Below are 23,500 nucleotides of genomic sequence, written 5' to 3'. Positions count from 1 at the left end.
ACTTAGTGCATGAAAGCAACCCTATATTTATTTAAAATAAAAATAAAAAAATCCAAGAAAAGGAAGATACAAAACTCCACTATCAGATTATTAATGAAACATTTTCACTTACTACTTTTGAAAATATTGGAGAAGCCATATATTAAATACGTGAATTCTACAACACAAATTCACAAGAGTCCTACAATCTTAAATTATCCACCTCTGGACACAAGCCAAGAATATTTGGAGAGACTGGATTGTTTGATATTTCCTGGATATTTATTGAATGGGATATAGAGACTTACTTAGCAAATGGAAATCTACTCCTTCTTGCACCTTCTTTTGCAAGCAGATGGGCAGTTTTGTCTCTGGTCATTCACTTTTGTGATAGAAAATAGTTCCAACTTTTCTCCACAAATTCCAGCATATACAAAAGCTTGTATATATATGTGTGTGTGTAGAGTAAATGACTTTATCAAACTGACCATAAATCCTATCTATAATTTTGCTCTTAAAAGTATACATTTCTCCTCTTAATTTGCCAGAATTTGTAGTGTTCAACATTTCAAGCTTCATGATCTCTTCCATAACCAATGTCCTTAAACAAATGATCTCCTTGTCTTTCTTCCATAGAGGTGAGGAAAACCTTGTTAACCTTGCTATTAAATCATAGTTTTGTCTTTTTTTATCCCAAAAATAAATCTTGCTTTAATTCTACCAACCTTTGATGATAACTAGGTCTGCACAAGATCAGATTTCTTTTCATCCAACAGAGCAGGTCAGATTTCTTTTCAGACTTATATCTTTAGCTTTTTTTTAACTTCCAAAAATTTCCTAACATTTTCTGCTCAAGACATTACTTCTCATCAGTGCAGCTGCTAATCGTATATATACATCTCAACTCTACTCATCTCAGAAAACTATTTTTAATAAAAGATGAGCAGCTGCCAGTGAATATCCATTTGCAATCAAACTCCAAATCTACTCTACCAACTTTTTTGTTCTCTTCTTTCATTCCGTCTACCCTTCCTATCTTCAGAAGAGTCCTCCTATTTCGTGTTCCTAAAGGGCATGCCTTAGGCTTTAATATCTGGTTGCTGATTATAAGGCAGTTGCTTGCTAAGGACTCTACAAGTGGACAAAATATTGTAGACTCAGTGACCTGCTGAACACAATGGAGATAATTTTCACAAAAAGGCAACATTTTAACATTTTACAAGAGCATGAAGCAAATAGTAGATATTATCTACTCAGTAAAGACAACACTAAGCTAGACATTAAAAACAAAAGAACAATACAATGAAGACCTTACCATAGTAACATCTTGATTTTATTAATTAAAAAAAATTAAAACCAAATATCACTTGACTCTCATAAACCGTTGCTATTTCTGGCTCTGTTGAGTGTATTATTACACTCAACAGAGCCAGAAATAGCAACAGTTACAGTGATTGCAATAGACAGCAAACTTGTAGGAACCAAAAAAAACTGTTTGTTATATTGGAAAGTTTGCTATAGTGAATGTGCTTTAACACTCTTACCATAATAACCATGGTAGTGTTACTAATGTGCTTTCAATGTTACTAATTTGATATAACAAGCAAAAATGGTTTGCTATAGTGAGAGCTGACTGTATTAAGGAGACATACTGCAAGTAATATCAGTATATTATCTCTCTGCACTTTAAGCTATCAGAGACAAATAGGCCTACTTGCTCCTAGAAAACAAGTCTGCTTTAACAGCTTGTAATAAATATTTTTCTTAAAATGTTTACAATACATATGAGGTCTGACACAAAAAAAACAAGACTAACCAATAGCTTGGGAATGAAGAGTGGGAGGGGAGAGACAGAGATGGTTATAGAGCAGGTTCTAACCTGTCACCGTGAGACAAGGCTCAACTCTATCGCTTTACTCAGTACAAGTGGATGTGTGTTCAAATATAGAAGTTTTCTTACCCTCGTTGGAAAATGTTGGAGTGCAAGAGTGAACAGTGAGTTAATATCAAGTTTCTTGGGAAACTGAAGAAATCTACAATGGAAACTTTTCAATTATTGACCAAGGCTTATGGTAAAGAGTGCAAGTCTCGCGCATGCATTTTTGAATAGCACAAACGATTTTCAGAAGGCAGAGAAAGCATAAAGATGATGATTGCCCAAGCTACCCATGCACAGCAGTCACTGATGACAACATTAAAAAAGTACGAGATGTGATTCGAAAAGACAGAAGGTTGGGTGTTTGAGCTGCAGCTGAGAAAGTTCATTTGGACAGGGAAAGTGTTCAACGCATTTTAACGAAAGAATTGAACATGAAAAAGGTTTGTGCAAAAATGGTTCCAAAAATGTTGTCAGATGAACAAAAAGAACATCATAACAAACTGTGTTAGGATCTTTTGCAATGCATTAAAGATAAATCAGATTTGTTGAATTCGGTAATTACTTGTGATGAAACTTGGATATTTACATATGATCTGGAAAACAAGGGACAATCAATGTAATGAAAGTCAAGAAATCTCCAAGACCAAAAAAAGTTTGCATGAGTCATTCAAAGTTCAAGGTTTCTTCGATATCAAGGGTATTGTAATGGCAGAGTGGGTTACCAGCTGCCAGATGGTAAATCAGCAGTATTACTTTGAATTCCTGATGAAATTGCGCGAATGCGTGAGAAAGAAATGACCAGAATTGTGGAGAAACAGCTAGATTTTGCACCAAGATGATGTGCCAGCCTACAACGCTTTGTGAAACAGTTTTTATCCAATCACAACATCACTGTGCTTGAGCACACCCACTCTATTCACCAGCCCTGGCTCCCTGCGACTTCTACCTCTTCCCAAAGATCAAGTCGCACCGACTTGATCTTTGGATGATTCAAAGGAACCCATTTTTTGTCAGTAGATGTGAAAGCAAAAACAACAGAGATCATCCTCAACAGTCTTTCAGAAAATGATCTACAGAACTGCTTTGAACATTGGCAGCAGGTATGCAGCTGTGTGTCAACTCAGAAGAGAACTATTTTGAAGGAGATCGTAGTTGATTTTCTCAATTTGTTAAATAAAAAGAGATACAGGTACGGTCTCATTTTTTCTGTGTCAGACCTTGTATCACTATTCTCAATCTTTTTTTTTTTTTAAATAAAAGTCAAATTTTTTTTAATCATTACAAGAGAAATGACCAGTTGAATGATCACATATACAAGGTAAGAAAATGCTCTGAGGCAATCATAAAATGGTGCATTTTATAATTGCATTCATGCAGAGTGAAATCATCCAATATCATATCAATTGTACTGCATTGTTGATACAGTACAACCTGTTTTGCCTAATTCTGGAATTAAAATGATCCCTCTGAAGCAAAAGAACTCAAAATTTTAAGAGATCCTAAAAACCAAATTTCAGTAAACTGAATCCAGCTAGATCATTTTGAATTTTACAATAAACATGGACTAATTATTACAGGATTTTTAAAAAAAAATCATAAGGAAGACAGCAGAACACCAAAAAATATCACAATATGAAGTTAGAGATGTGGTTGAGACCCCTGCAACCATCAGCTCTTATAGCTACAAGGAAGAAGAGCTTGAAACCGGGAATTGTAAGACAAGAACTACTAAGGTAGTGTATGAAGATGATGTCCCAAACTCTCCACGGAGGATATTCTGAGATGTCCCTTGTCTGAAAACCAGGAGCAATCTCTTGAAAATAGTAACATGGAATGTCCGAACTCTATGAAGCAGGCAAATTAGACAACTTAATCCAGGAATTGGAAGTGATGAAGGCTGATATTGCAGGTATCAGTAAAGTGAGGTCAGGGCCAGTTCTAATAGGTGTGCAGGGCATGCGTGTATGCAGGCGGCCAAATCTCTAGGGCAGCCGATGGAATAAGTTCGATATAGCCTATAGTTAATTTTAAAATATTGGCGATGAAATAGGAACGTAACATTGTTAAAACTTATGGTGGTGGTGCTAACTTTGAAATATCTTCTTTGGGTTTCATTCTCTATCTCTTTAAAAACCTCACTCAACAAGGAATATTCATTCAAGCGAACTATAGTTTTGGCCTAGTTTTTTCCTACTAAAAATACATAATTGGGAAAAAAATGGAATTACAATTTTTTGCTTTTTTCTAGTACCTTCCATAAAATATACCACCATCTTTCAAATAGACCTACCAGACAGACAGACTGACGGACAGATCGGAGTTTTTTCAGAATCTGTACAGAAAGGCTTAAGTCAGTTTGGGTCATTACAACATTTATCTATTCATTCAAAAAGAGAAAAAATAATTTGTGCTTATTATTATCATTATTATTAATGTTTTTTATTATATGTTTAGATATGTCGGATAGGAAAACTAAACGTCTGTCTGATGATTTTTATCGCAAAAGAAAGATAATAAATTATAAATTATAATAAATTAATTTGTAAAAATTAATCAAGTGAAAAATAAACTTTCGCAAAAGAAAGAATGAAAGTGATAAGGAAAAGGAAAAATTATGAGGATCCATACTGAAATATGTAAAGTTAGACGACGATAACTCAACAACATCAATCACTTCAGAACCTTTTCCCAAGGGCAAAATCAAAGTAGAATGTAAAAAATCAAATGAAAAGTTTGAATTTTCAGAACTGTGCCAGGAGGAAGAATCAATGCCAAAATCAAGCTGTGGGGATAATTTACAAAATAGGCCTTCTGGTAATTGTGCTGAATTCACGACAGAATGTGATTTAGGAGATCCTTGTACCTGGCCATCTATTGTTAATAACCGGTTATTAGAATTCATAAGGGACCTGTAACACCTCAAAATATAAACTTTATTAAAGATAACAATGGAAGATCATTTTCCACGTCACAGTTTGTAAGAGTCTTACCTAATGGTGAAAAAGTTCAAAGAACTTGAGGGTAAGGCTAGTTCAAAGAATTAGCCTTACCCTCAAGGTCAGCCAATTATCTCTAGCACACAGGCATCTAACAGTCTAAAACCGGCCCTGAGTGAGGTGGACAGATACAGGAATAATAATAAGAAAAAAATCAAACTATAATCTACTCCAGCAGTGACTTACACCTTAATGGAGTAGCTTGTCCTAAGTAATAAGATTGCAAAATCTCCACATGGTTATTGGCCCATAAATGACAGAATCATAACAGCCAAAATAACTGCACAACCATTCAACTTGTATATTATCCAAGCATATGCACCAACTCAAGACTGTCCAGATGAAGAGTTAGGACAATTTTATGAAGACATCCAAACTGCTATCTCTAGTGCTAAGTCAGATGATATTATTATAATGATGAGAGACCTAAATGCAAAGTGGGCTCAGAAAAAATCTCATTTTGCATGGGAAACCAAGGGTTTGGAACCAGAAATGAAAGAGGTGAAAGATTAATTTAATTCTGTGAAACTAAATGACCTAATAATTGCCAACACACTATTTAAACATCCTCAGATTATATGCATGGAAAAACCCTGGAGGATATCTATAGAAACCAAATTGACTATATAATAATAAGCAAAAGATTCCAAAATGCAATAACACACAAAAAAAAAAAAAAAAAAAACATATCCTGGACTGGAGCAAACATAGGATTGGACCACAACCCAGTGATTGCAAAAATCAAAATATAACTTAAGATACCAAGCCAACCATTCATAAGAGAAACTTATAATTCAGGCTCACTAAATAACCAAGAAGTTAAAGACTGCTTTATATAAGGATTCACAAAATCCCTTAACAAGTCGACACCACAACTCACACAGAAAATAGAAACCAATTGATGAAATTAACATGAACTGGCAAACATTCAAGAATAGCATCAACAAAGCAGCCAAAAATACACTCGCACAATTAAAAGGAAAGGGAATAAACCTTGGATAAATGAAAAAATATTAAAGTTGATGGAACAAAGAAAAAAGTTAAAGAACAAACCTGAATATAAAAGCATGAATAAAGAAATAAAAAAAGAATGCAGGAAAGCCAAAGAGAAATGGATTAAGAATAAATGAAATGTATGAAAAGATCAGAGATATGACAAGCAAGACAAATACAGCAAATCATGCAAGTGTCATTAGACACTCAAGAGACCATATTCTAATGAATAAAAAAGAAATCATGGAAAGATGGATTGAATACACAAGGAAATTATATGAGCAACAAAGAAATAATATTCCCAAACAGACTGATTTAGAAGGACCACCCATTTTACTTTGTGAAGTTAAAAATGCCGTTAGAAAACTAAAACCACGTAAAGCTGCAGGAATAGATAATATCTTGGCAGAATGGTTGAAGGCTCTTGATGAAGTAGGAATGAAATTTCTAACAAATTTATGCAATAAGATATATGAGACTCGATTTCGACCCAAACATATTAATCACTCAAGTTTCGTTCAAATTCCAGAAAACAAAAACTACAAGATGTGAAGAGTTCAGGACAATTAGCCTCATCAGTCAAGTATAAAAAGTCCTCCTATATGTTATTCTTGAAAGAAATAAAAGAAAAATAAACATAGAAATAAATGATACACAAAGTGGCTTCAAGGAAAATGTAAGTAAAAGAGAAGGTATTTTCAACGTCAGAACCATCATAGAAAGATATCTAGAAAAACAAAAAGATGTATACCTCTGCTTCATAGATTACAAAAAAGGCATTCGACAATGTTCAACATGAGCAATTAATTGAAATCCTTTCAAAAATAGGTATGAATGGAAAAGACATTAGGCTAATAACTAATCTTTAATGGGAACAGACTGCATCTTTGAGAATAAATAGAGAGACCTCAGAAGAATTCCCAGTTCAGAAAGGTGTGAGACGAGGCTGGGTCTTGTCTCTGATTTTATTTAACCTGTACACAGAAGAAATATTTAATAAAATTAGTAACATCAAAGGAATCACTGTAGGGGGAAGAAATATTAATAATCTAAGATATGAAGATGACATGGTTCTTCTAGCTTAAAACAAATATGACCTCAAGGCTCTTATAGAGGAAACCCTCAAGTACAGTGAATAGTATGGCCTCAGTTTCAATAAAAATCATGATAATTTCAAGAGAAAAGGAAATACCAAACCAAAAATATGCATCAATATAAAAGGAAATAAATTAGAACAGGTGTAAACATACACATACCTCGGACACTTGATCACAGAGAAAGGCAGGACAGAAGATGAAATTAGAAAAAGGATTGAAATTGCAAGGTCAACTTTCAACAATATGAAAAATCTACTGACATCTAGAGAATTAAATCTGAAAACAAGAGTAAGAATCTCCAAATGTTACATATGGTCCACATTATTATACAGAGTAGAGACATGGACACTCTCCAATCTGAGTGTGACAAAACTGGAGGCCTTTGAAATGTGGATGCTACAAAGAATTATGAGGATATCATGAGAGACAAAAAGACAAATGAAGAGGTATACTAGAGATGGTAGGCATAAACAGGAGCCTGATAAAATAAATTAAAAAGAGAAAAGTCAGCTATTTTAGACATATTCTGAGACATAACTGCCTACAAGGGACCTTCTTGAAGGAACTGTTGAGGGAAAGAGAAGGAGAGGAAGACAAAGACTGGAGTGGATGAAAAATATAGAAGACTGGACCTATCTCTCATATGAGGAATGCAGCAGAGAGGCACAGAATAGGACATGGTGGAGACACATGGTAGTCAATCTCCTGGAAGGAGAAGACACCTGAGAGGAGAACAATTTGGAATGAAAACATCTATAGATAAAACTGGACAGGTTTGTGTAGAAGGAATGGGTGCAAGTTTTTGGATGTGATTATAATGAAAGGATGACTGTGCACTCATCTGGTATGGACATATTAACACATTTGCACCAGGCAATGTCAGCATGTGCATAAACCACTGGCAGGAGCTAGCTTTAGCAGACATATGCCACTTCTGTGTCAGGTGGTTACATTTTCACAAAACTTATATGCCATGTCAGTTGCAACTTTTCAGTAAAATTGTATTTGTAAAATTAGCATATGTGAAGTGTCTTGATGATGTCGAACATCTCAAGTGTAATTATGATATATGCATCTTTTTTGTTGCTGGCAAAGGTTGGTCGATTGGTAGAGCCTCTGCTACTAATGACTCAGTTAAGTAAGTTTGAGTGCGGTTAGTAGTTGGAAGGAGGCCAATTGTTCGGTGCTGTTGGCACACTCTCCCTCGATGAGTCTTTGGACTCTCTGGAGGTGTCAAATAATAATAATAATAATAATAAATTGTGTGCTTTTGGTAATAAATGACTGCATTATAAATAACTATTATACGTATTTAATGGAAAATTGAAAATTTGAAACATGTTAGGACAAATGTGTTCAGTTAGTTACTATGTTTACTGCTAGAATCAACCTATTTTGTTTGCATGCATGCAGCATAGTCTGTGAGAGGGGGGGGGGTGTTTTTAATTATGAAGTGTCATTCCTGTTGTCTCAAATTACAATAATTGTCAAATAGAGTATAAAGACTGAAATGTCTCTGTATTGTATTTAGTGATAATTGTTTTTCTAGTAATTACTTGTTTTTCTTGCTTCTGCAGTATAATGTCTGTTGAGGTTGGAATGTTTTTCACTGTATATGAACATTTTTATTCGTCTTTAGAAACAGATGTAAAAAAATTGAATACTTCAAGTGGTTGATCTACAACAAAATACTAGCAAGATATCTATTAGTGATAAGACAGAAGAGCTGCTGACAAAAAAAAAAAAAATTAATTAATTAATTAAAAATAAAAAGGTAAATAATGAATGTAAGATTTGTAAAGATGGACAATTCCAAATTCCAATGATGATCAGAAATTCTTTATATCCTATTACTGCTTAAAATGTGTGTACTCATTGGCAGTAAACTAAAGGAAATTATTAGAAAACCAAGTGAAATATAAACAAAACAGAGAAATAAATACACATAGACCAGCACAAAAAATTTTACAAGTTACCTCATCAACCCACACATGTATTCCTGTCATACCTAAATGAATCACCTGATTAACATTATTAGTTCATTGGATTAGCCCCTCTCTGTAGTTATTTACTGAGTTACCAAATGCATACAGCAACTGTTTATTATTGGTTAGTTATTTATACTTTGCAAATCAATGACTTTCCCTCTCCTCATATAGTTTTTTAATTATGACATCATAAATGCACATGTGCATTTCTAGAATTTATAGAATCACATGCTATTTGCTATACCCAACAACTTATAAGACACACACACAAACACAACATAACAAATGTTAATTATTAATAATTCAATTGCTAGAAATGAAAATATTTCTATTCACACCTGTTTTTTCTCTCATTTGCAATCCTCACATGTCTAATGATGGTTCACATATTTATACCTTTTAGTTATTCAAATATACCAACCAAATATAGCATTCTCCTTAATTATTGTTTCTAATATATTCTAAAGCAAAGACATTAGTCTCTCCCCCCCTTCTAAATAGATTTGGTCACAATCAAAGAACCATTGTGATATGTGGCGCATCCACTGAAACGCACTGTGAAATTTTCATGGGCATAGTGTTTTCTCTCAGCCCACGAGACAGTTAGGGTGATGGCAAGAATGCTGATCACCCCAACACGAACACTGGGTCATACAAAATACAGAAGTGAGCATACAAAAAGATCCTAAGGTAACTTATTGTGTCTGCACACAAATGCTAGGAGTATTAGGAACAAAAGGATTGCATCAGTGAATACATTGTGGTCACAGATTGTAGATATTAATGTGACCTGGCTCACAGAAGGTATATTAACTGGAATTGAGTGTGAAGGGTACAGTATTTTAGGAAAGATAGACAAGAGAGGATTGGAGGGGATGCTACTAATGATATCGGATTATTTGAGTCCAGTTAGGTAGAAAAGCTCTGATGGCAATATCACCATATTTACTCGAATATAACTCATACTTTTTCCCCAAAATTAAAGTTAAAAAATTGTGGTACATGGGGATTTTTGGAAACGAACGTTTTTCAGGAAAAAAACAAAATTGACATTTATAATTAAATTCTCAGTATTTATTATAATTTATAATTGCTCACACTATTTATAAAATGAATGCATTTAAATTTTAATTATCAACATTATTTACGTGATCAGCTGCTCACCTTCATCATGCGATGAAAGTGATATATTTGAATTTTTTAGTGACAATGCTTCTGCAATTAAATTAATTATTTATGGCAAAATCATATCCCAAGCTCTCAAAATCCAATTGTACAACGATTCTAATGATGGTCTCTTAATCTTAATCCATCCCTGCACAATCCAAGATCGAGTAATCAATGTTCTCATTCCCACATTTCCTCCACTGGTTCCTTCCATCTCTATGCATAAGATTGGTGTGGTATTAATATAACTCAATGAAAAAGGCAAACCGACAATTGTTGAGTTGAAATGCTGATTTTCTTCAACCAAAATCCAAAATATCTGAAACTGCCACGACAACATTCACTATTTATTTCTTAAAGTTTTAAACTTTTTTTTGTGTGTGAGGTATGTGTGAAACTTTTTAATGCCTTTTTCATAAAGTAAAACTATAGGTGTGAGATATACACGAGGGCAAGTTATATTCGAGTAAATACGGTAGTAATGATTTTTAATATAACAGTGAGTTTGAAGCTAAATGGAGTCAAACAAGATCAAGTATAAGTATATGGAGTGTTATGGATGTAGTGAATGAGCTGCCAGTGATAATGAAATGTATCAACAAATCAACTTGATGGGTACTAAATGATAATCATCAAGGGAGACTTTAATTATCTGAGTGTTGACTATGTAGCAGTGAAATCTCTTGAGAGATTTCACTGCTATATAGTCAACACTCAGAACTGCTACTAATGAAGCTGAATTTACTGAGCTGTTGCAAGACACCTTACTCAGGCAGCATGTAACAGAAGGAACTCAAGTCAAGGAGTCCTAGACTTGATTAGTGTTAGAAAGGGGGATTTCAATTAAAGACACGATGGTTCTTCTTTTTTTGGTGACAGTGATCATGCTGTACTGACCTGGGAAGTGGCTAAGTATATGAAAGTTCCATTCAAAAACAGTTTTTATGCTAAACTACAAAGCACGAAATTATGACTGGCTGAGGAAAATACTAGGTTTAGTCCCATGGTATCAATTGCTAAATGGGAAGGATAAAAAAAATACTTAAATGACACATCAGAATGTATCCAGAGTTCAAAGTATAAACAGGATATGAGTAACAAGGATATGAAATCTTATTAAGAGATTCTTAAGAAAAAGATGTGGAAGACATGCTGTGCGCATAAGGATTACATCATTTATGAAAATTATAAGATAACAACCAGAAGAATCACAAGTATCATCTGGGGAGTTGAGTCTGAGTACGAAAAGAAACTTCCTCTACAAGCTAAGATGATCCAAAAGAATTCTGAAACACTGGATTTTTATTTTTATTTTTGTTTGTTTGTTTGTAACTAAGTACCTATTTTTACTAAAAGCTATCAACCTGGTGTATTGGTACCTTGTTAGAGGGATGTTGACTGATAGGAGTCAGCAAGTTGTGTATGGAGTGCAGTGTCCCCAAAAAAGAAGTTGACAAATGCAGTACCACATTGATCTGTTCTTGGACCACTGATGTTTTTATTTTATACATTGCAATATCAGAAAGTTCTGAATTATGTTGAAAGAGGATTTGGGCTGAAGACTGGGATATCACTTCATTGTTGCTAGGTGTAAAATTATGCACTATGACCAGAGAAGATGGAATGACATTTACCATAATGGAGGAAGCAAGAGAACTGAGGATCTTAGTGGACAGGGAAGTGCAGTTTAAGGATCATACTGCAAAAGTTGTAAAGGTTACCAGAAAACTGAGGTGATAGTTTCATTGTAAAAGTCACAAATCAGGCCAAATTTGGATTTCTGTGTACAGATCTGATTACTTGGTTATACTGGTGATAAGGAAACATTAAAGACAATGCATAGACAAATAATTAAGACTACCAGAGGACTTTGGAATGCTAAGTATCAGGACAGATTAAGGAAACAGGATCTATAGAGCCTGGTGGACAGGATGACGAGAAGTGACATGACTGAGACATATGTTTGCAAAAATTCCTCTATATCAGGAAGATAAAGGGAAATTATTGCACATGATAATAAGCGATAGGAAAACGAGAGGTCATCCTTGGAAACTATACAAAAATCGTGTGAGTAGTGAAGTGAAAAGGAGATTTTTTGCATGACAAGTAGATGGTGAGTGCTCCAATGCTGAATGTTTTCAAGGCAAGATATGATAGTTATTGTGATCTGAGATTCAACTTCCCACAATGAGTCTTCAGACTTCAGGGCAGCTTGGAAGTAATACTAAAATTAAATAATATATTTATTGATTATACTTTTACAAAACAGAAACCAATGTTAAAAAAAAAAATTCTTGCTGCTTTTTTTGCTCGGCAAAATCTTCCAAAATTTTATCAAATTGAAATTTTGCTTCATCACATGGCGCAAGGTCTAACTGGGACCATCAGTCCAATCAACTTTGGGCCAGCCCTGCCTGCAACTGAATAAGGTGTTAATATGACCAATGATAACTTTGTATTTGTTGTGAAACGTCCAAGCTAATGAATAATCAAAGAAATAGCAAAATAACTTCTATGTGATGAAATTGTTACCTGTTGCCATCTTTCCTTCCGGATAGGATCATTGATTGTCTGTAGTAATCGATGAATTTGTTGAACTACACCTTGATAATATACTAATGCTGTTTCATAATTTCCAAGAAGAGAAAATTCCCTACCCATTTTAGTGTTCTCGCAGATGTCACCAATGCTGATGCTCATATTTAAGAATCTTCTTAAGTACAGTTCTGTTTGTGAACCTGAAATTTAACAAATATACATATCTTAGCATACACAGTTATCTATATAAAGAGATTAAAAATATTATATCCAAGAGCAAAATATCATTAAAATAATTTTGTAGTCACAATGGAATTAGATGACTTATACAATCATTGTATAAGTGAATAATCAGATAGTATGACAAGAAATGGGTGTTATTTGATGGGTGAAATTTACTCAAAGATAGAACAAATTTTATTAACTGAAAGATCAAATGTTATATAATTTACTCACTTAAACAAAAAGACATATAGATAACATGGCCACCATATTAGCAAATTATCAACATCTGGGGCATCACTGCTAAAACAATGTGCATCACTACTTCTTTAGTATCCTTCCATCCACTGATGAATCCAGGCCTTCCCCCTTAACTTTCCCATTCTGTCTGCCTTTAGCTAATGTCAAACATCTGTAGATCATCCCTCCATCTTGTTCTTTGGCAATTGTTCCTTCTCTCGGTATCAACTTTGCTTCACCTTTCATCTGACAATCTACTAATAAGGCAGCCCATCTCCATTTACATGCTTTAAAATACTTCACAATATCTTCTAATCCAGTCATTTCTCTAATTCTAGTATTTCTTATTCTATCCCTTTCTTTTATGTGAAGCATTCTCTTCAAGGCTCTTTGTACCACATGCAACTTATCTTCCTGTTTTTCAGTAACTGCCCATGTCTCACTTTCATAGGTAAACACTGGAATAATGCAATATTAAACAGCTTCCTTTTTAAGTATACAGGCAAATCTCCTAGTGGATAATCCTTATATAGCCAAAATGTTTTGTTTCCTTATGTGATTCTTCTGTTTATATTGTTTTTCCTTAAAATTAACTAACAGACCAAGGTAAATAGTCTTCCAAAATTTCAACAGAATTATCTGCTAATTTGAATCTGATCTGATCTTTCTTTAAACCTTTTTTAACCTTTCTTTGTCAAGGTCATTTAGTACTCTACCTCAATAAGCATCTTCTATGAACATAGCTTATCTCAACTTTCCAAATTACATCATGCATGCCATCTTCTGTAAAAAAGACAGAACATGTGCTTTTGTCTCAAGTCTGATACCCTGTGTTATCAGACCACTTAATGAACACTAAGACTGATAGTCTGATAAAATTTATTTGAGGCATTTTAATGTCTTCATTTGCTACCTTTAAATTCTCCTAATATGCTACTGATTATTGATTATACTGGCCTTTTTGATTAGTTATCTCTGAAAGTTAATCATATACAGTCTTATTATTCAAACAGAGACATAATTTTCCTTGGAGATGTCAGCATCTTAATTCACAATGGCTTCTCCTCTTCTCTGTAGACTAAGCTAGAAGCAGAATTCATTGATGTCAGCAATTATCTAATGCAAATCATCCATGAACCTACCAGAAAATCCCAGCCCATATTGGCCTCATACCCTATGGAAATACAAAGGTGCCAATTTCAGAATAACTGAAATTATTCTTGCTGAAATGAGCATCTTTATTTCCCACTCCACTCGGCCCATCCCAACCTCTATCCAAGCCTTGGTTCTCCAACAATACCAAAGCAATCCAAAACAAATTCAAAACTAGAACTGTAAGACCACTACTGAAACATACAAGGCAGCTGAAGTTTAATAATCATATTTTAAGTCACTGCAATAATATTAACCCCAATGTGATGTATACTTAATCTTTAGGAAACAATCAAAATAACTACTGAAAAGTTATATTTCTTTAAAACTCTGAATTTATTATTTTTATTTCAAAAACATCCTGTTCATTAATTTTTTGCTTTTCATATATTTTATGCTATAATCAACATACATAACATAGCTGTACTTGAGCTTGTAAATGATCATCTGTTTTTTTTTTTGAGTACACATGGAATAGAATTTCTATTTAGAAGACAAGTCAACTAAAGTTGTACTTCAATTGACTAGTGGGGTTCTTAAAGCATAATATGCTGGCATGTGCAGAATCTTACCACAGTTTTATTTTATTAATTTTTTTTATTTTCTTAGAATTTCAGATAAATCTGCAGAATACCAAAAGTTTGTTTCAGTATATTAGTATTACTTCCAAGTCTCCACAGAGTCTGAAGTCTCACTGTGAGAGGTTTGAATACTCCAGACCAAAATAAATATCATACCTTGTCTTGAATACATTCAATGTTATAGCACTCATTTCGGCAATGCATTTCACTCATTTACCACCCACCAGCAAAAAAAATTTCCTTTTCACTTCCTTACACACATGACCTTTGCAGAGTTTCCAGGAATGACCTTTCATTCTTGCATCATCCATTATCCTATGCAACAATTCCCCATACATCTCAATTATATCACTTCTCTTCCTATCTGCCAAGCTCTGAGAAGACCACATTCCCTCAATCTGTCCTTATACATGATATTCCAATCCTGAGACAGTGTTATTCACCTCTGCACTCTTTCTGTGCACCAGTGCACAGAAATCCAAATTCTGAGAAGATTCTGAAAACTTGAGAAGATCTAATTAGTGCCTTATACATATTCACCTTATTCATATATATCAGCATTCTTTGCATTATAGCAGCAATTTTATGAGTGACCCTTACAACTTTTTTGCAATATATCCCCCTGTCAGTGAGCTTTTGATATAGAGTTCATTATCCACCAAGATCCCCAGATCCCATACCCCATCCTGAACTAAAGTTCCTCCATCTAACAGATAAGCTTAGATTTTACGGTTATTCATGACTTATTTTTAACAGCATTAACAACACCAAATAAACTATTTTATAAAAAGATGTTTTATTATCTTACTTATATTTCGCTGAATTTCAAATCAGCATCATCAGAGCACAACACAGCATGTGTACATGACAGTGAGTAAGTGAAACAATACAATTGTAATGGACAAAAGATCTAAAGTCCTATTTTGGCACCCTTTAATGTTGTAAAAAAAAAAAAAAAATTACATCTATGTAGGAGTTGCTCTTAAGATAAGTCTCCCAAATTTTTGGCAAATTATTTGGCACCATATTTGTTCATGGAAGAACATAAAAAATACATTCGCTACGATTATTATGAAAAGTCAGGACTGGCAGACCACACTTTGGACACCTCTTCATACAAGATTAGATGGAAGAAAACTAATGTGCTATTTAGAAGTTGTTACAGATCTGAAAGATTACTTTTTGAGTCAGCCATGGCTATGAAGAATTCTCCTAACCTGAATAAATATGGTTGCATTAATTTGCCAAAAATTTGGGAGACTGCTATCTTAAGAACTCCCACATAGATGTAATATATATATATATATATTTTTTTACAACATTAGAGGGTGCCAAAATAGGACTTCAGATCTTTTGTCCATCACAATTGTATTGTTTCACTTACTCACTATCACATAGACATGCTGTGCTTGATGCTGCCAATCTGAAATTCAGCTAAACATAAGCAAGATAATAAAACATCTTTTTATAAAATAGTTTGTTTGGTGTTGTTAATACTGCTAAAAATAAGTCATGAATAAAGTTCTTCCAATATGGTACACATTATTCTGTCTTTGCTGATCAAAGTGCACAACTTGATACTTAGCAACATTGAATGACATCCATTCTTCAGCCCAAAGCATCAAATCCTCTTGCAACAACAACACATCAGAACTTCTTAACATTCTTCTTACTAATTTAGCATCATCAGCAAACAACTGAATATCTCCTTTCACACTGTTAACTATATATAAGTTAAAAAAGAGCAGTCTCAGAACAGAACACTCTGATACCTCATTCATCACCTTCCTTTTTTGGGGCATTGCATCTCCATACACAACTGGCTAGCTATCAATCAACAATCTCTGTAACCAAGTTACCAAATGACTATCCATCCCATCCTGCTCAATTTCAACAGTAGTTTATCATGCAGTACTTGATCAAATGTGTTAGCAAAATCCAGATAAAGCATGGTATAAACATCTCCTCTGTCCAATACACTAGTCACCCTATTATAAAATGTTACTTAGTTACTAAAATAACCCTTTAAAAAACTCATGCTGCTCTCTCGAAAAATTTTCATTCTCATCAATCCAAGAGTTTCAGTCTTTAACACATTCACCAATACACCTGATAAACACATTGGCCTATAGTTGGAAACCACTGATTTGGATTCTTTCTCATGAGGCAGCACTATTTTTGGTTCTTTCACTCTTCTGGAACTGTTCCTGTTGCCAGACTTCGAACAACCAAGTCAAGAGCAGTGCTAGCCTCTTTTACACATTCCCATAATATACATTGATATTATGACATTTTGATATTGAGTTTTGGCATTAGCATAACCTGGCCAAAAGTTATAGAAATTAATGAGACTTGGTTGACTGAGGATGATATGGTGATAGGAATAGAATGTGAGGGATATGGTGTCTTCAGAGAGGACAGAAGGAACAGGATGGAGAGAGGAATTTTGCAAAACTCCTCCATAATGATATTGGTTAGTATTAAAGTTCTCTGATGCAATGATCAGATCCAGCACTCTTGATAACTACTTGAGGCAACATTACATGTTGCTACAGGTAATTATCTCTCAGCAGCTGCATAAATTGCATGATAGCAAAGGAATTAAAGCCAAAAAGAGTAGAAGTACATCGGGGGACAAGAATTCAGAGCACTTCATTTGAGACTAGCTGGTGTGAGATAGAGGACAACAGGACTAAATATGTAATTAATTGCTGACATAATTCAGGGGTATAAGGGAGAATGTAGATGACATGCGCTTGCAAATTAACATAAGTACAGGTCAAGTAATTATTATGGGGAATTTCAACTATAGGGCAGATGGGAGAAGGAATAGTCACAGAAGGCAGGGAAGGGAATGCAATTTATGCAGCTGCTGAGAGATAATTACCTGTAGCAACATGTAATGTTGCCTCAAGTAGTTATCAAGAGTGCTGGATCTGATCATTGCATCAGAGAACTTTAACACTAACCAATCTAGCTACTTTGCCTCTGCTTGAAGCAAGTGATCATGTAGTCTTGACTTAAGAGATTGCCAGACATGCAGAATTTTCTGTTAAAAAGGATATATATGTGGAATTACAAAGCAGGTGATTATGAAAAGCTGAGGAGTCAGCTTTCAGCAGTGCCATAGCATAAGAATTTGGAGGGTAGAGATGTTAGTGGTGCATGGGACATGGTCAAGGGGTGTTTGAGGAAAGCAGTATCAGAATGTATATCCAGAGTCACAACAATAAATCAGGTAGGATTTACATGGGTGAATAGCTTCATTAAGCAGAAGTTGCACACAAAGAAAAGGTTGTGGAGGAATTATAAAGAAAAAGGTGATCAGCATGCCAAGGAGCAGTACAAGGCACAGGCAAGAAGGGTGACATGTATGGTAAGAAAGGCCAAAGCTAATTGTGAGAGAAAGCTAGGTGATGAGGCCCAAAGAAATCCTAAAGAGTTCTTTTGCTATGTAGTAAGTAAAAGGAGGAATGACTATGGAAGGATAACTTTAAAAAGTGCTGATGGTAGAGAGGTAACAGAACCAAACCAAATAATTGAATTATGAGTGAGCACTTTGCAGGGGGTGTACTATCTAGGTAGTGACATTGCAATGCTAGATGTGACATTGACTGATATGAGAATAGAAGTTGAAAAAAATGGAGGTGATTAAAATATTGGGATTGGATGGCATATCGACCCACACATTATGAAAATGTGCAATGGAATCATCAACTCCTCTGAGCAGGCTGTTTAATTTAAGCCTCAGTACTGGGAAGGTATCAATGGAGTGGAAATAGGACAAAATGTCTCTCACTGCATAAAGGAGGTTCCAAGACAGAAGCAGCAAATTATAGGCCAATTAACATCTCAGGAGTGGTGGTTAAGGTACTGGAAAAATTGGTGAAAGACAGAATTTGGGACTGGGTGAATAGGAATATGATACTCTATAAGGCACAACATGGTTTTGTGAAGGGTAGATCTTGCCTTAGTAATTTGCTTACTTTTTATAATCAAGTGACAGTGGAGTTGGATAAGGGAAATGGCTACTCATTGATATTGGTATAATTTGCAAAAGCATTCAACAAGATTCAACATGGAACTCTACTGCATAAAATGGAGCAAATGACAATGAATATGAATCTAGTGATTTGGATTAGAGAGTAGCTGATTGGCAGATATAAATAGTGGTTTATGGAGGAGTTGAGTCCTGGAGAAGGAAAGTGCCCAGTGGTGTATCACAGGGGTCAGTACTTTGTCCTCTGTTGTTTAATTTGTATATAAATGATACAGAAAACGATTTAACAGTAAATATTCAGTTGTTTGTTGATGTTAAACTGTGAGGAGCAACAGTAAATGGAGATGATACAGAGATCCTACAGGAGGACTTAAACAGACTAGCAGTATAGGCAAAGGTAAATGGCTGCCAGTTTAATGTGGCAAAGTTTAAGGTAATGCACTTTGGGAAGAGATAACAAGCTGTGTTCTATATCGATGGAACTGAAACTGCAGGAAAATGAAGAAGACAGACACTTGGGAGTGATTGTGAACAGGGAGTTGAAGTTTAGTGAGCATACTGCAAAGGTAACCAAAACAGCACTTCAGATTATGTGATTGTTCAAGAATACACTAACAAGCAGGGATAGAGAGGTTACTGTTCCCCTATATAAGACTTTAATAAGGCCGTATCAGGACACCCAAACAAGAACACTGTCACATCCTGTTTATCATGGCACAAACATATTACATACATAGCCTCCTCAGCCTCGAAAAAGTTTGGTGTTCTTTTTTCCATTCAGAACATTACTTCTCTTCCTCTCAACTCCTAATACTTTACAAGTCTCAGATCCAACTAACCTTGGAATACTGTTTCCACATTTGGGGTAGTGCATCCAAGACCTCCCTAAGAATTCTTGATGATATTCAGAAGAAGTCAATCTTGCTTAACAGATGACCCTTCTCTCACAGACTCTCTGCAGTCACTTTTCCATAGGTGCTCTGTTTCTGCACTGTGCCTTGTCAATAAGTACTTTCAAGGGCACTACTCCTCTGAATTGGCTACTACCATTCTTCCACTTTCTTCTAACCATATAAGAACTACAGCAGCAGCCACTGGCCAATACCCTACAAATTTTTCATCATCTTCCTTTATGCCATCCGCCTCTGGTCTTTGGAACAGTCTCCTCATAGTGTTTTTCCCACTGAGTACAACCTCCAACTCTTTAGGCTATTTTTCCTCCTTAATGATTTACCCACACATGCCACTATAGTGTTAAGTCCTGTGACCTTTCACATGAGGGTCATCATAATAAAAAACCACTGTGTGTTGAACATTCAATATAAAGAAAAACAGGCAGAATGATTTATAGCATCTGGCAGCTAGGTGATACAACAGACTTAACGAGCTGGTGAGGAAGCTTGTACAGATGTATGTGACCTGTTACACAGGCATGTGAGTTAAATGCATTATTATGATGGTGGGTTAAGAATGCACTAATGCTGAAATAATTTATGGTCAGGTATGATAGGTACTGTTGCTCACGGTGGGATTGGTGACTCCATGAAAGTATTAAATAATAATTTTGCTCATTTTATTTTGCAGATAAAAATCTGGGTTACACTCACATCACCATTTAATAAAGATCATTGGCACACCCAGGGAGGGGGACAAGGGGCCCTGCTCCCCCCCCCCCCAAAAAAAAAAAAGAAAAAGGAAAAAACACTAGAAAATTTCCCAAAAATATTTTCCTAATTAAAATTATTATTTCTTAAAAATTTATGTTGTGTCTTCAATTTCTATGTTACTTATGAATTAGCGATCACATAAGGTGGGAATACTCTATAGCACTCGGAAATTCTGGCCACTGTGAACGCAAACCGAATGAAGTAGTGGTCAGAGCTACTTTGTTTGCCCAAGCCGGGCCAGAGGAGATCACAGGTATCATGTATTGGCGATCATTGCAGATGCTCAGTCATAGCTCGTATGCAATGCGTAGTGTGTATTCTCAAATCGTCTACTCAACTCCCCCCCCCCAAGATTAAATCTTGAGTGCTTTGCCCCCTCCAAGATTAAATCCTGAGTGCGCCACTGATAAAGATAGTTTCATAAATTAAATTAGAAATCTTATAGGTGCGTGTGTGTGTGAAGGAAAGGAGGGGAGGGCGGATTTAGTTTCCAGAAACTTGGTCTGTATGTTGGATAAATGACAAAAACTTATGTTACAAGTTGAATGAACAAAAACGCATTTTGAGCATCAATGTTGAATATTTTATCACTGTGTACAAATATAAAAATTGTAGCTTGTGCAACAAAAAAGTAAGTAAAAATAACATCATTAGCAATGTGTATATATATTTACTTCTATATCTAAATACCTTACTAACTTGGGTTTAAAACGAAAATCATTGAAAATATTTCAGCATTTTTCCACGAGTATTCAAACAATTGAATAAATATGCAAAGGTCAGAGTTTCAGAGAGAGAAAGAGAGAAGAAATTAAAACAGCAACGGCATGCAATGTTAGATACATTATCATCGGCGAATTGAGATTAATGAACTCTAAAGGATTCTAAAAAAAATTAACTCTAAAATAATGAACTATTTTCTACATAAAATCGATCTATGTTAATAAATCAGTGGATGACCCCTTGAATTTCTCATGAACTTACCAATATAAATAAATTAACGCACCTCATCAAAATAAAATAATACTTAGTACAGATGGTCATTACAATTAAAAAAAACTTAAAAACACAATGCCATCTGCACCATATTAAAAAAAAAGCACTTAGGTATGTTTCACTCCGTGATCTTGACATCAGCTTCCGTGACGCTCCCATACGTTGTCAACCATCTTCCATTTGGAAGGACATTCCTCCTTTTGGTCATATTGTCAACCAGTTGTTCGAGGGGAAAAAAAAAAAAAAAGGTCGTAATTTTTAGAAGTAAATAAAAGGAATATATAACTCTTATAGCCAAGTATAAAAACCCAAAGCACTGGTTTATTACCCTAAATTTTTGAAATAGATGGCTAATTAGTCTCTCCGGCCTTTCATCATCGCCTCAGTTCAGTATTTCTGCTGTGTTACTAAACACGAGACAATGTTCCCAGTCCTAACCAGGTGATTGTTCTGACACGATGGATTAATTGATTGAACTTGTGGTCGTTTGTCGGATTTTCAAGGAAATTTCTGGATAAAGGAATATTGCTGAGCATTTGGCTCACCCATTATGGGCTATTGATTACCATTGTCTCCGCCCCCCCCCTTTCTTTTCTTTTTTAGAAGAAAACAAATCAAAATAAATCTTGTTCGGTATGGTTTTCGGTTTTAATGTTTGTCCTGAGATATTTGTTTTTATTATTATTATCCAAGACTCATCTAGAATTTTAGCCTCATCTAGCATTAAGTAATAGACCAGAACGGGCTTAGAATATTATTGAGTCCTTGGCTCGTCCATTTAGGGCTTCTGGCAGTGGGTTTTAAAACAACTTACCTGTTTAGTATGGTTTGGGGACGTTTATGTTTTGCAGGATCATGCTCACTGTAGTCTACCTCTTGGCGGATTAGTGGGTTAGGGTGGATAGCAGCATTTGTGAAGAATTTTATAGCCTTTTCGCATAAGAAAGTTTTGATTTGAGGGATATCGGCTTTTCGATGAAGCTAAAAGTTTCTTACACACCATGCTGCATTAAACGCTATTTGCAAAACATTTCTTTTTGATTGTTTGCAGTTTGCTAACGTCTCAATCCACTGTGTGACTCCATGCAGGTGAGCCATACATCAGAACTGGCCTGATCAGCATCTTGCATATCAGAAGTTTGGGTTTATGGGCTTAGCCAGCTACGACATTTCAGTAACAGGTATAGCCGCTCGATTGCCCAATTTGGTTTTGAGCAGATATGATCGATATGAATTGTAAAGCGAAACCCTTTATCTATGTACCCCTAAGAATTTGGCTATTGGTTGCATTCAAGGTGGAGCCAAACATGACAACTTCACCCTCTGGGAACACTCACATTCTTGTTAATAGCACTGCATTAACATCAGTTTGCCATTTTCTGAACTACTGTTCTAGTGCTGAAACTGCCTTTTGAAGCTTGTCAGTTGCCAATCTAAGTTGCAAGGAGCAGACTATTATATCAGTATCATCTGCGTATAGGGCCATAGTGGTGGCAACTGTGGCTGGAATGTCAGTCACACAGATAACAAAGAGCAGAACTGACAGCAAGGAGCCCTGGGAGACGGCGGTAGTGATGTTGCGTTCGTACAACCTAATTCATTCCCTGTACTATTTGGCGCATTTGATCAGTCCTAGTGGGATTTTGGCCTGCAAGAGTTTGGAAAGAAGCCCATTGAGTCATTTCTTGTTGAATGCTTTGGCAATATGTGAGATCTTGTTGTTCTGCAGAGTGATTCTCCAGGAATCCAAATTGCTCATCTGAAATGAGATTGAATTATTTAACGATTTGCTGTAGTTTTATTAGTATTACCTCTCAGCTATTTTTCCTAGGCTGAAAAGCAGGAAGATTGGGTGATAGTTTGAGAGAAGGTATACGTTTCCTGGTTTTGGGATTAAGATCACATCTTTTACTTTCCATTGCAATGACAGTGATATAGTTATATAGGGAAGTAGTTTACCATCAACATCTAACACGTAGAAAGACACTGGTACAACAATATCCCA

At 35.2% G+C, this 23,500-nt stretch overlaps 1 protein-coding gene across 1 annotated transcript in view; it reads right to left on the bottom strand.

Moving 5' to 3' along the window:
• The window catches only part of Kat60 (katanin p60), a 165,791-nt gene extending 144,124 nt beyond the window's left edge, over window positions 1-21,667 (bottom strand). Inside the window, exons 1-2 of the mRNA XM_090403440.1 lie at window positions 21,484-21,667; window positions 12,632-12,837 (exon numbers count right to left, since the gene is read on the bottom strand). Of these exons, the coding sequence (XP_090259566.1) occupies window positions 12,632-12,799 (168 nt within the window). The 5' untranslated portion in view covers window positions 12,800-12,837; window positions 21,484-21,667. The remainder of the gene's footprint in view (window positions 1-12,631; window positions 12,838-21,483) is intronic.
• Window positions 21,668-23,500: the final 1,833 nt, after the last annotated feature.

The sequence above is a fragment of the Typopeltis vanoorti genome, chromosome 14 (genome assembly GCF_054136105.1).
Source record: "Typopeltis vanoorti isolate ZY-2024b chromosome 14, IOZ_Tvanoo_1.0, whole genome shotgun sequence".
In the NCBI taxonomy this organism is placed as follows: Eukaryota; Metazoa; Arthropoda; class Arachnida; order Uropygi; family Thelyphonidae; genus Typopeltis; species Typopeltis vanoorti.
The sequence above is the reverse complement of the archived record's forward strand: the minus strand, read 5'-3'. Positions and strand labels throughout refer to the sequence as shown.